A 13,346-nucleotide genomic window follows, 5' to 3' on the forward strand; every position below is an offset into this window, starting at 1 on the left:
TGCTTTGACATACTTTTGGTTAAATAAAGTATTGAAATAATAATTGCTCTTAGTATAATTTGCTTGAAATGGGAAATCAGAAATTTAGACACCGAATCTGAATTCTTGGATTCTGAGTTTTACTTCATAAATGCTAGCCTCTTTCTGCTGCCATGGGGCAAGTATAAACCCATCATAGATTTAATAAAAGTCATTTTAAAAATACAAGGCGGCTGATGACTTCCTCAAAGTAACAATTGGAGCAGCATATATATATATATTTTTAAGATTTATTTATTTCAGAGAGAGACCAAGCACTTGGAAATGAGTCGGGGGGGAGCAGAGAGAATACAAGGCGCCTCTCCACTGAGTGGGGAGCCTGATGCTGGGCTCAGTCTCACAGCCCTCAGATCAGGACCTGAGCTGAAATCCAGGGTTGGCTGCCTAAACAACTGAGCCACCCAAGTGCCCCTGGAGTAGGGTAATTTTATAATGAATTTGTGCTTCCAGTAGTGTTGTCCGTAGTGATCTGTAGTAGTGTGTGGCATATGTGTAAAGAATTACATTTGCAGAGTACTTTTCTTGAGCTCTTTGAGATAGATACACAACAGCTCTGTTGGTGGTGGCGTATGATGATTCACTTTTTAAGAATGAGAAAACAACGTCCCCTAAGTCCCAGAATTTGGTTTTGTAAGGGACGTTTCAGGATGTCTGATTCCTCCCCACTGCTGAAGAGGGAAGAGGTACAGAGAAGCTTATGGCTTTGTCATAATACCTCAGCTAACTAGTGAAAGACCAGACATTAGAATCTGAGGTTTTGGGTTGTTTTTTTTCACAAGTGTAACTGGCTTTATTTCTTACTTTGTGTCTTCTTTCTAAGCACTTGTCCATTTCATCTAGTTTATCTAATTTGTTGGCATATAATTGTTCGTAGTGGTCCTATATAATTCTTTTAGTGATGGCCCCTCTCCTTCTTGATTTTAGTAATTTGAGTCTTTTCCCTTCACCCTGCCTCCCTCTTTAGTCAGTCTAGCTGAAGGTTTGCCAATTTTGGTCATCTTTTCAAATAACCAGCTTTTATTTGTTTCGTTTTTCTCTTTTTATTTCACTTACTTCTGTTGTAGTTTTTTCTTTTTCTTTCTGTTTGCTTTGGTCTAGTTTTTCTAGTTTAAGTTGGAAGGCTAGATTATGATTTTGGATTTTTTTTTTTAAATTATAGGAGTTTATAGCTATATACTTCCCTCTAAGCACTGCTTTCACTGGGCCTCCTAGATTTTGTATGTTCCATTTTCATTTTCACTCATTGCAGAGTATTTTCTAGTCTTCCTTAACTTCTTTGACCCATTGGTGGTTTAGCATGCTGACGTGTTCTTTGATTTCCACACATTTGTAAATTTCTCAAATTTCCTTCTGTTATCAATTTCTGATTTCACTCATTGTGGTCAGAGAATATACTTTGTATGATTTTTTTGGTTCTTTTGAACTTACTCAGGTTTCTTCCTTCAGTTTTATCACTTTTTGCTTTTTGTATTAGGGGCTCTGTTTTTAGGTATATATGTCTACAGTTATTAGGTCTTTGTGATGGATTGGCCCTCATTATAAAAATATCCTTTGTCTCTGGTAACCATTTTTTTCTTAAAATTTAAGTGGTATTAGTATATATACTCCAGCTCTTTTTCAGTTATTTCCATGGTATATCTTTTTCCATCCTTTTTATTCTTATTTGTGCATGTAAATCTAAAGTTGTGTGTCTTGTGGGGCATATGAATGGCACAGTCAGCTGAGCATCTGATTCTTGGTTTTGGCTGGGGTTATGATCTTGGGGTCATGAGATTGAGCTCCCTGTCGGGCTCTAGGCTCAGCATGGAGTCTGCTTAAGACTCTCTCTGCCCCTTGCCTTGGCTCTTTCACTCTCTCTCAAATAAAGTAAATGAACCTTTAAAAAATTTAAAAATAAAGTATGTATGTCTCAGGGCATCTGACTGGCTCAGTCAGCATGCAACTCTTGATCTCAAGGTCATGAGTTTGAGCCCCATTTTGGGTGTAGAGTGTACTTAAAAAAAAATATATCTCTTGTAGACTGGTTATCATTAGGTCATGTTTATTTATACTGCCAATCTGTCTTTTGATTGGAGTGCTTAGTCCATTTACATTTAATATAATTACTGATAAGGAAGCATTTATATCTGCCATTTTGGTATTTTCTATATGTCTTCTGTCTTTTTTGTTCTTCATTATTGCCTCCTTTTGTGTTTAAAAAATTTTTTTTATTTATTTATGATAGTCACACAGAGAGAGAGAGAGGCAGAGACACAGGCAGAGGGAGAAGCAGGCTCCATGCTCTGGGAGCCCGATGTGGGACTCGATCCCGGGTCTCCAGGATCGTGCCCTGGGCCAAAGGCAGGCGCCAAACTGCTGCGCCACCCAGGGATCCCCCTCCTTTTGTGTTTAAATAGACCTTTTTCTAGCTACTTTAATTCCTTTGTTTCTTTTAGTACACCTTTTAAAGTTCTTAATAACTGCCCAGAGATTACTACTGACATCTTAAAACAATCTATATTAATGCCAGATTAATAGTATACCAAAACTGCTACAATATAACTTGCCTTTCCCATCTTTGTACTATTCTTTCATACAAATTATGTCTTTATTGTTATAAGCCTATCAATACAATTTTATACTTAAGCAGTTGTCTTTCAATTAGAATAAAAATGTTGCAAGCAAAAATATATTTATACTGTCATTTATATTTACCCTTATAATGACATTTACTAATTTATTTCATTTCTTTATGTGGATTGAGTTACTGTTAGAGTCCTTGTATTTCAGGCCAAAGGACTCCCTTTAGTATTTATTGTAGGACAAGTCTACTAAGTGATGAATTATCTTAATTTTGTTTATCTTGGAGTAACTTAATTTCTCTTATTTTTGAAAGATAGTTGTGCTAGATATAGAGTTACTGGTTGGCAATCTCTTCCTTTAGTAATTTGAATATGCCGGCCTACTGCTTTCTGACCTCCCGGTTTCTTATGAGAAGTACACACAATGAGTCTTTTTCTCTTGCTGTTTTCATGATTCTGTCTTTGGTTTTCAACAGTTTATGATGTGTCTAGATGTGAATTTCTTTGAGTTCGTCCTTTATGGAATTTGATGAACTGCTTTAGTGATAGATCAGTGTTTTTCATCCTATCTGGGAAGTTTCCAGCCATTATTTCTTTAGATATTCCTTCTACCCCTTCCTCTCTTTCTTTTATGGGACTCCCATAATACCTATGTTGGTCCAAATGGATGTATTCCATAGGTATCTGAGGCTCTGTTATTTTGCTCATTTTGGGGAGGGACTTTCTGTCATTGTTATTAGACTGGATAATCTTAATTAATTTTATTTTATTTATTTTTTAAAGGTTTATTTATTTATTCATGAGAGAGACAGAGACAGAGACATAGGTAGAGGGAGAAACAGGCTCTTCTCAGGGAGCCTGATGTGGGACTCAATCCTGGATCCTGGAATCACGCCTTGAGCTGAAGGCAGATGCTCAATCACTGAGCCACCCAGGCATCCCAATCTTAATTAATTTTAAGTTTGCTGATTCTTCTAGCTCAAATCTGAATTTTTTGTTTATTGCTATACTTTTCAACTTTAAAACTTCTATTTAAAATTTTTTTCTATCAATATCTTGTACTTAGTGAAACATTGTGCTCATAACTTTATTTTCCTAAACATACTTTCCTTTGATATTCCGGACCTACTTATAATAGGTCCAAAGTCTGGACTTCTTCAGGAATGATTTCTGTTGGCCACTTTTTCTTCCTGTATATGATTCATATTTTGCTGTTCCCTTGCATGTTTCAACATTTTTTTTTGTTAAAAAATGGACTTTTAAAATAATGAACAACTCTGGAAATCAGATTCTCTGCCTTTGGGAGGGTTAGGTGGTTGTTATTTTTGTTGCCTCTGTTTGTTTTGTAGTGACTTTTCTGGACTGATTCTCTAGTTTGTAATTTTTGTTATGTGTGACCACTGAAATCTCTGTTCATTTAGCTTAATGGTTAGCTAGTGATTGGACAGAGATTTCCTTAAATATGTTGAAGCAATAAATCTCTCAGTTTTTACTAAGCTGCTGTCTGTATGTTGGAGTGTTTTCAATGCCAACAGCTCACAACCGTTTTAGCCTTCACTTTGTGCTTGTGTAAAGCTTCAGGATTAGCCAGAATGAGAGATCAGGCCTTCTTAGGTCTTGGCACACACATAGTCCTACACATGTGCATGGCATTATTGAGTCCCAGAAATATATTGGGGCCTTTCAAAAGCTCCTTATGGACATCTCATTCCCCAGGTTTTCATTTTAAGCTTTTGGTCAGCTCTTCTTAGCTCCAGTTGGTAATGTTACCTCAGGCAGCCACAATGTTAAACAGTTCTCCTTTATTGTTTCTGACAAACTCACTGAAGATAAGACAGAGGAAGCTTTGAGTCAGGTCAAATAAAGACAAGCCCCTAGGATAGAGCTTTCTAGAAAGCTGTCAAGTCAAATGGTGACTGTTCTCTGGAGATGGCACATGTGGGGACCTGTAAAGCCATCTGGCCCTTCTGGTGACTGTTAGGCTACTGCTTTTTACAGGTACCATAGTTGTGAGGCTGTAGGTGTTTAAGGCTACCTTGGAGCCACCTATTGTGCTGGAAGCAGAGGAAGATGGGATTAGTGCACATTAAAACAACATGAAGGTGGTTGTTCTTACCAAGATTCAGCCGTTTTTCTTGAATAAATATTCTTCAGAATGTTGAAGGCCTTAAGTTAATTGCCAGAGTTCTGAAAAAGTGGATTTTTGACAATTTTTGGTATTATTCTTATTGCTTGTTTGTAGGAGCAGATTTTTGGAGATCTTTACTCTGCCACCCTGAAAGTTAACTACCTATCAGTACTTCATCAAATGAGGAACCCTGGTGTAATGAGAGTCTGCTATACACATGCTACATGCTCTTTCACCTACTTTGTCTCATGTTCCCTTTCCCTTTCCTTATTTGTATTCAATGTCTTGAGGTGGCCCCAAGGGAGTGTTAAGGAGCACAGGTTACTATAAGTCAGTGGTTACGACTTTCACTTTATTAGAAATGAGTCTTAACCTTTAGATGGGCAGCAAGTGTTGAGCACTTAATCCCATATTACCAGAATGTGCTACAGACCCAGGATCATGTTGATCTGGTGGATCATTTTCTTCTCTTGCCAAGAGAGTCCATCTTTTGCACTCTAGCCAACTTTGTTCATTGTCCTATGAGGAAGTAAATCCATCTTCCCTCTAAGTTAGGCTTGGAGGACAAAATATTAATAGTGGAAATGGCCATTTCTTCTACATACTTTTGGGATTTGAAATTCTGTCCAGACACAACATTAATATCTCTATATCAGATCTTATAGTCCTGGTGAACAGCTTGAGTTTTCTGTTAGACTGTAAGTGTATAGATTTTTAAAATTTTAAGTTTTTGTACATAATATAAATTTGAATTATATGACCAGAAGTGTTGAGTTATGGATATTTATTTTGTTACAGCCTTTTATTTCAGAGGCCATCAGTCGTCAGTTGTTTAAGAGGAGAGTCAAGTGCCTATTGGTAAAAAGTAAAGACATTCTAGTCTGAAAAGCTATGTATGATTGTATAGCTATGTTGCAGTTTGCATTTTTTGCCTTTTATGTATTTGTGTATTTTTATTACATGTTATATAATAGTTTAACCAAGTCATCTAAAATGTGGTATGAAATGGTAGAACAACAGTTTTGAAATCTTGAAAAATAAAACTGGAAACATTTGCTTGTATTTTTTTTCACCTCAGAGTGTTTTGTTAATGAGATATTTTATACTGCCATAAACTCAGGGCAATAATAAAGGTGTTGATTGATTTTTGGATGACAAGGGGCTTCTCTAATTGCAGAATTTAACATTTGTGTCACTTCTGTTTTAGGTGAGCAAGACGTGGAAGGTGATTGCAGAAGATGAAGTGCTCTGGTACCGGCTGTGCCAGCAGGAAGGGCACCTTCCCGAGAGCAGCATCTCTGATTATTCTTGCTGGAAGCTCATCTTTCAAGAGTGCCGAGCCAAGGAACACATGTTAAGAACCAACTGGAAGGTAGGCCATGGCCAATATCATTACCTGTAGAAGAATAGCCTACAAGGACACAGGAATCCAGGCCCTGGATTAAATCTGGAGTCCCTCCAATTACAGCCTGAGGTTAACTGCCAAAAGCAAAGAGAGGAGTGTGGTGAGAGTCCTGTTGGCTGCTGGTGATTTGTTGCCCGTTTTGTTCACCATTAGAGTATCTGCCCCTGTTTTCAACCACAATTTGGGAGCATCCTGCTCTCTAGGAGAGGAGGGGTGAGATTGGAGTGCCAGTAACCTCCTCTCTGATAGTTGAGGTCTTTGGAGTAGTGCTCAGCACAGCCTCCTTTCATTTTGGCCAACACTGATGGACCAAGAAATCAAAAACACCAACCGAATACAAAAGAGGAGCTGAAAATGCTATTTCTAGTAACTGTAAGAGGGAGATTTTAAATGTCTCTGACTACTGTCTTCTCTCCCCTCACATAACCCACTGGCTTGCTTCCATAGCATTTATCACTTCAAAATCTCTACAGAAATATTAGATCACAGCTAAGAATTCACACAGTGGAGTGTTTCTATAGGAAATAACTGTCAAGAACAGCATTACATAAAGCTGTTTTGAGGCATGACAAGAAAATGGTGCAGTGATTCTTCTTCCTACCTGATAACTGGATAGTCCCCTGTATGGAAAGGGTAGAACCATACATACTCTCTCCACTCCAGTAAAGGTCAATCCTAATAGACTTTGAGAGCAACAAGCTTTTGCTCATTACTAATGGTAATGTATTGCCTATGTGCATGTCCATCCCCTGTCACCTCATAACCTGATTGGTGATAGATACTCTAGATCTGGGCAAACTCACACAGTCTCTAGCAAAGTTAGTAAGAGCAGAGTTTCTTGAATTCATGGTTTCTCAACCCCAGCACCAGTGATATTTGGGACCAGATAATTCTTTGGTGGGGACTGTTCTGTGTGTGGCAAGAGGTTGAGTAGCTTCCCTCACCTCTACCTAGTAGATGCCAGTAGCATTCTCTACCTACTCCTGGTCGTGACAACCACAAATGTCTTCAGACACGTCAAATGTCGCCCCGGCGGGGGGGGGCAAAATCGTCACTGGTTGAGAACTACCTTTCCAAGAAGAACTAGCATAGCCATCCTTTCATAGACCATTAAAGCACCACGACTAAATAAAAAACACCCTGGCCCCACAGCTGTGTGCTCACTAGGTAACAAACTCATGTGGAGGCCCCTGGCCCTCTTGCCCATGTGCCTGGTTGGGCCTGGATGTGGGATGTCAGTGAGAGGCACCCATGAAGGGTTGACAGTGCTGTGTAGACAAGCTGGGTCCCACCCTGGCAGGGGAGGCTGGAATTCAGGGAGAGTTGGCAAGCTGGGCATTAACTGGGGCCTTTGTGTCTGGAAAGGAGGGACACTTTTGATATGTGTGCATGGGACCTAGAGTGTCACTGGCTTGAATTCAGAGATGTCACACCCTGAGAGAGCACAGCAGCTAAGTTTCTGCTTCCTCTTTGGTGATAGAGGAAGCCACGGAGGGAGGCACATATGTCCTCCTCATCCGACTGGAAGTGGCAGCAGTGGAGGTGTTCAGAGACCCACCTGCAAGCATCTGGCCCTTCATAACTGTTGCAGGTTACATCATATGAAACATCTTGTTTTTTTCTCTAGCAAGCATAGAGTCATTTGTTTGTAAGCACTCAATAAATGTTTGTCAATTCAGTGAACTGGAGTCATGTTCTCTGGAGCGTCTCGGCCCATTTCTTGGCCCTGTTAACAGTGAGGACTATATAAGTGAAATGTGAAATGACAAATCATGCACTATCTGTAATGATGGAATTCTTACTGTGATTCTAGAAAGAAACCCTTAGTAAAACATGAAAAGCAGTGTTAGAGCCCGCAACTTTCCCTTTGGATGCCCCCACTTCCTCCTAAGCATGGCTAACAGTAGCCCACTCATTGGGTGGTGGTGAGGGTTATTAACACTCCTCCCACACAGCATGGCCCATGTCCACTGTAAAGAGCTTTGTACAAATGATTTTAAAAATCACAAGGGCCATATGGTGGAAAACACATCTGCCTCTTGTGTCTTTCCACCTGCCACCTAGTCCCCTTAGGAGTTATACTTGTCATGGATTTTAGGGTTCCCTTCAAAAATACATACCATTTCCATGAGCCTCTGATCTTTCAGTCTGTTTCCCAGTCCTTATTTTTTATCTCTTTGTATGTATTTGATCATTTTATCCTCTGAGTGTTCATAAGGGTTGTTGACAGGTAAAATATCATTACATACCTTCTTTCTCTAAACTGAGCTTTCTAAAGACACTTTATGCATTTCTTCAGATACTTGCCACTGCCGCCTACTATGGATTGTAGTTGTCTGCTCACACGTTGCCTTTATATCCTGTAATCCCCCAGGAGCACAGGAGCAGTGACTCACATGCCCCATGCCTCCTGGTTCAGCGCTTTTCATGCATGCAGTAACTTGTAAATGCTAATAACTTATCCTATTAGCTGTCATCTTTGTCCTTTGGAATACCCTGATAACTTTGAGCACAATACACTTGGTTAGAAATTGCTGTGGAACATAGCAGGAAGTGAAATACTGTCTTCCAGGGATTCCCAAAAATAGTAGAAACTTGCGTGCCCCTTTTCCTTACACAGAATCGCAAAGGCGCGGTGAGTGAACTGGAACACATTCCTGACGCAGTTTTGTGTGATGTGCATTCCCATGACGGCGTTGTCATTGCCGGGTAAGCAAAAACAATTTTTCACTTAATAATTAACTCTTCACCTTAAAGTCTTTCACTTTTCATGTGCCGCCCTCTGTGTACCAGTGACATTATCTTCCCTTGAGAGCACATATCTTCCCATTATAGCCCATGTTTCAGATGGAAAATCTCTGGTTCTGTAGTCCAGTATTTGAGAGTTTGAAGTTAGTGGTGAGAAGTGAATGGTGTAGAATGTAGAGCTGTAATCCATTTGTCTCAATATGTCTTTCTTAGCTTTTAAATCACTCTTGTGGCATGTTAGGTTGTATTTTCATTAAGGCAAACAGTCTGTATTTTATGAAGACATAAAAAAGTCAAGCAAGAATAATACGTGTTGGCGCAGAGTCTGTTCTTATTCTCTGTTCTGAAGCTGTTATTATGAGAAAGGGCCGGGGCCACACACAATCTTCCCTCTCCACCACACACTATGTATTTGCTGCTTAATTTGTCCTGAAATAGGCTTTTTGGTTGTCTTCATCACCAAGAAATTTAATTTTAGCTTCTGTAAATTCCTGTGGCTTCTGTTCCAAAAACCTCTTTCATGAATTCTTCCTATTTTACCAACAGAGATGTAAAAACAGTTTGTGTATTTCAGTTTTTGTATTTCTTTAATGTGCAACGAGAAGACCAGTTTCATCTTTGGGTTGAGAAGTGGTCTTGAACTACAATCTCAAATTGTATACTTAATGCCCTAAGTAGAGACCAGGACACTTAAAACCCTGAGTCTGGATTGGCTTTGGGGTGAGCCCCCCAGGAGAGATTCCTACCTGGAGGAAACCAAAAACAAATCTTTGCCTGAACAGCTTGGTAGCAGGTGAGTCTTTTTCTTTAAAGAAGACTCTTTGCTTAAGAAGCATTCTATAGGGCAGCCCTGGTGGCCCAGCGGTTTAGCGCCACCTTCAGCTTGGGTGATCCTGGAGACCCGGGATCGAGTCTGGCGTCAGGCTCCCTGCATGGTGCCTGCTTCTCCCTCTGCCTGTCTCTGCCTCCCTCTCTCTCTCTCTCTCTGTGTCATGAATAAATACATTTAAAAATCTTAAAAAAAAAAAAGCATTCTATAAAGGGCACCATTTGGGTTAAAACTCCAAACACATTATCTTAATGTTTTGTGGTCTATGCCTAGAAAAAGTATTTTTGCTTTAAACTAGGTATGCCTAGGAAGAACACCTTTTTTTGCTGGCCACAACTGAAAGGTTAATGGGAGTGCTGTAGAACCACTGTTTTTAGAAAGATGAATGGACCTGAAATCTGGAATTCTGTTCATTCAGTTATCAGTGTGGCTTTCGGCTTCTGTCTCTAAGTGCTAAAATGTGGGTCTAAGAACTCATGCTACATAAGGTCTGTCTACAAATTCTAAGATTCTGTGGTAACTCAGAAAGGACTTCTGTCCTAGTTTATAGGGATCTCCTGGTGTGTCAGGAGGCCTCTGAGGACAGAATGTTGATAAGGGACTGTGAGTCATAAAGGAAATTAGAGATAAAGGAGACTTTAATCTCAAAAGCCAAGTATGAATTTATCTGGACATGGACCTCACAAAGGCAGGCTGGCCCCACGTCCAGATGCCAGCCCTTCTTTTCCTGCCTCTCTGTTCCCCTGAGGTCTGCTCAACATTACAGATTATGCCAGCACAACGCAAAGTGATGGCACAGTTTTGTGGATCAATAAGATGAAACGTGATCTGTGGGTCAGAGAGGCTCCCGGCTCCTCTTTCTAAGAGAACCTTATGTTTATGACCTAGCGTTGGGTACTTCAATCTTGCTTGTGTGTAGAGCATCTTGTGTTTATCATTAAAATTTTATCTGGTGGTTACGATGCTTGTTTTCTGGGTCAGATCTTGAATCCCTTTTCATTTGAGACAGCGGTGTTTGTGGTTACCTCATTTCCAATCAATGTTGTATTCACCCAGCTTTCTGCAGCTATGTATCTCCAAGGAGCTGCTTACAGAGACATTGGCCACTTTACCATCTCTCTCCCATCTACTTAGCCTGTGTTTCTGTGATTTTCCTTCTTCATTTCCTTTTTCTCCCTTTGAACTCAGGCAGAATTTGTTCAGGGGCTTAAGTTTTATGCATAGAACTAAACTGTGTAACATCTTTGCATTGAAACCTATCAGGTTTATTTCATATAATTGACAGCAAAGTTTTTGCAAATCCTCTTGCTTCTTCCTATCTTTTTAGGCCTTTGTGTAGAAGTTCCTGGTTTGGGGTCACATTGCTTAGGCCTCGAGCAATTTTTATTATAATTAGCCTCACCATTGACTGTCTTGGGTCTGCCTTACTTTTCCTTTCACTCAATCCAGAGTAACCTTCACTCAAGCTCACCCAAGACCTAGTGCTCATCAAATGAGCAGGACCTGGATGACACCTCTTACCCCAGGCTTGGCTTCCAGCAGAGGAAGCAGATGTTGTTCTCAGAGCTTTTTGATCTTTTGCTCTTTTTTCCATGAGTCTTTGCTTCCCTTCATATCTTCTAGATGGCAATTTCCAGTTACCTTTTCCTTATGTGCCGAGCCCTTGAAATTTGTTTCCACCCTTTCTCCTGATTATTCTCTTTAAGGTACCTTTGGCTTTTCCAACAGTTGCTAATTGCCTCTGCCACATCTTTTTTTTTTTTTTAAATTAAGATGTAATTCATATACCATAAAATGTACCCTTTTAAATTGTAAAAGTCTGTATTTACTAGTATCTTCACAAGGCTGTATAACCATCTTACCACTGTCTAACCCCAGAACATTTTCATCACCCCAAACCCCCTCGTCCTTCTGCAAGATCCAACTCCAGTCTTGTCTCCTCCCAGAGGTGTCTGTAGCCCCCTGGCCTATTAACCCCTACCCCCCCAACGTCTGCCCATCTCCTAACTCCTGGAGAAGTGACTGCAGCTTATCATGTAGCTTCGCCTCAGTTAACGTTTTTGTTTTCTGTACTTGGAAATAATTAACTTCACAGCCATGTATTTTCTGTGCAGTTAATTTATAAGAATCTTTTTTAAAAAACTAGAGGTGGTATGTGATGTAAACTGCCCTACAGTGCTTATTCCTTATTTTGTCTGAAGGAAGCATTACAGTTTAACATACCCTCTCCCACTTAGGTATCGCGTGTTACATGGAAGACTGGAGAAATCCCTAATTTGTCTGGTCCTTGATTTCTTAGTCTTTTCAACTTCGAACCATGTAATTTTAAATCTGGAAGGAGCTGTAGAGATTAACTCTTCCAAAACACTCCTTTTATGTGGCTGGCTAAGGCTCAGAGGCCTGGCGAGCAGAGAGTGGCACACATGCACTGCACCACTCTGCTGTTCTGCAGTGTCCACAAGGAGAGCCGGGTGGTAGGGCTACTTCCTGAGCCCTCATTTGCTATTCTGATGGCGCAGCTATGACAGCTTCATTTTGGGTTTTCTTTTGCAGCACACACCATTCTTTCCTGTTAAAAATGAAAAATGGTAGTAAAACCATGTTTTTGCAAAACCATTAGAAAGCAGAGAAGAAAAAAAGCCATCTAAATCACAGCATGCTAACACAACTCTTGTTCCGGTTTTTGATATGCATGAGTTATTTTTTTTAATGCATATTTTCACATAATTCTAATCTACATTCTATTTTGGCCTTTGTTCCTCACTAAACTGAGATTTATTTGTGTTATTACATGCTTTTCATTATTTGATTTGTTATTTAAAAAAAAACTAAAAAAAAAAACCTCCTGATATAATAATATCCTAATTTTTTTAAATTCATTCCCCTAGCATTGGACATTATAGTCACTTCCTGTGTTTTGTTAATATATAATGTTGTGAATATTTTACGTAGAGGTTTGCATATTTTGCCAGTCTTCAGTCTTTTTTTTTTTTAAATATGTATTTTTATTTATTTATGATACACATAGACAGAGAGAGAGGCAGAGAAACAGGCAGAGGGAGAAGCAGGCTCCATGCGAGAGCCCAATGCGGAACTCGATCCCGGGACTCCAGGACCGTGCCCTGGGCCAAAGGCAGGCGCTAAACTGCTGAGCCACTCAGGGATCCCCTTTTGCCAGTCTTTTTAAAAAATTAGAAAGCACATGCTAATTCTAGAAATTTTAAATTACATATAAATGTGTAGAATAAAGAGCCCCATGTCTTCCTTTATCCCCTAGCCTATTTTCCTAGACTAGAGTCCCATTAGTGGAATTACTGGATTTAGGGGAATGAATTTTCATATTTTCCAGATGAAGAAAGTACTTTTAAAAAGCCCTTATAATCCTCAACTTCCTCCAGTCTAACTTTTTGGCTAGAAGTCTCCAAACCATCCCTCAAACTGCTCTCCTGAATCTACCTCTCTTCTTTCTGTCAGTGCCATTAATAACAAGAGAGGATACATTCATGACTTAACCTCCTGCAGTCTGGATTCCATCCTAGCCCCTCCACCAAGCCACGCTCTCTCAGAGGTCACCATTGCTCACGAACCAGTGACCCTTTTTTCCCTGGCCCACCCTCTTCTGTGTCTTGGCAGTGT

At 39.8% G+C, this 13,346-nt stretch overlaps 1 protein-coding gene across 3 annotated transcripts in view; it reads left to right on the forward strand.

The window, feature by feature from the left end:
* FBXW8 (F-box and WD repeat domain containing 8) overlaps nt 1-13,346 on the forward strand; it is a 124,584-nt gene that overhangs the window by 33,335 nt on the left and 77,903 nt on the right. For all 3 annotated transcript variants that reach the window (XM_026015906.2, XM_072722927.1, XM_072722926.1), the window contains exons 3-4: nt 5,936-6,100; nt 8,754-8,842. In XM_026015906.2, the coding sequence (XP_025871691.1) occupies nt 5,936-6,100; nt 8,754-8,842 (254 nt within the window). The remainder of the gene's footprint in view (nt 1-5,935; nt 6,101-8,753; nt 8,843-13,346) is intronic.

This window comes from Vulpes vulpes, chromosome 10 (genome assembly GCF_048418805.1).
Source record: "Vulpes vulpes isolate BD-2025 chromosome 10, VulVul3, whole genome shotgun sequence".
NCBI lineage: Eukaryota > Metazoa > Chordata > Mammalia > Carnivora > Canidae > Vulpes > Vulpes vulpes.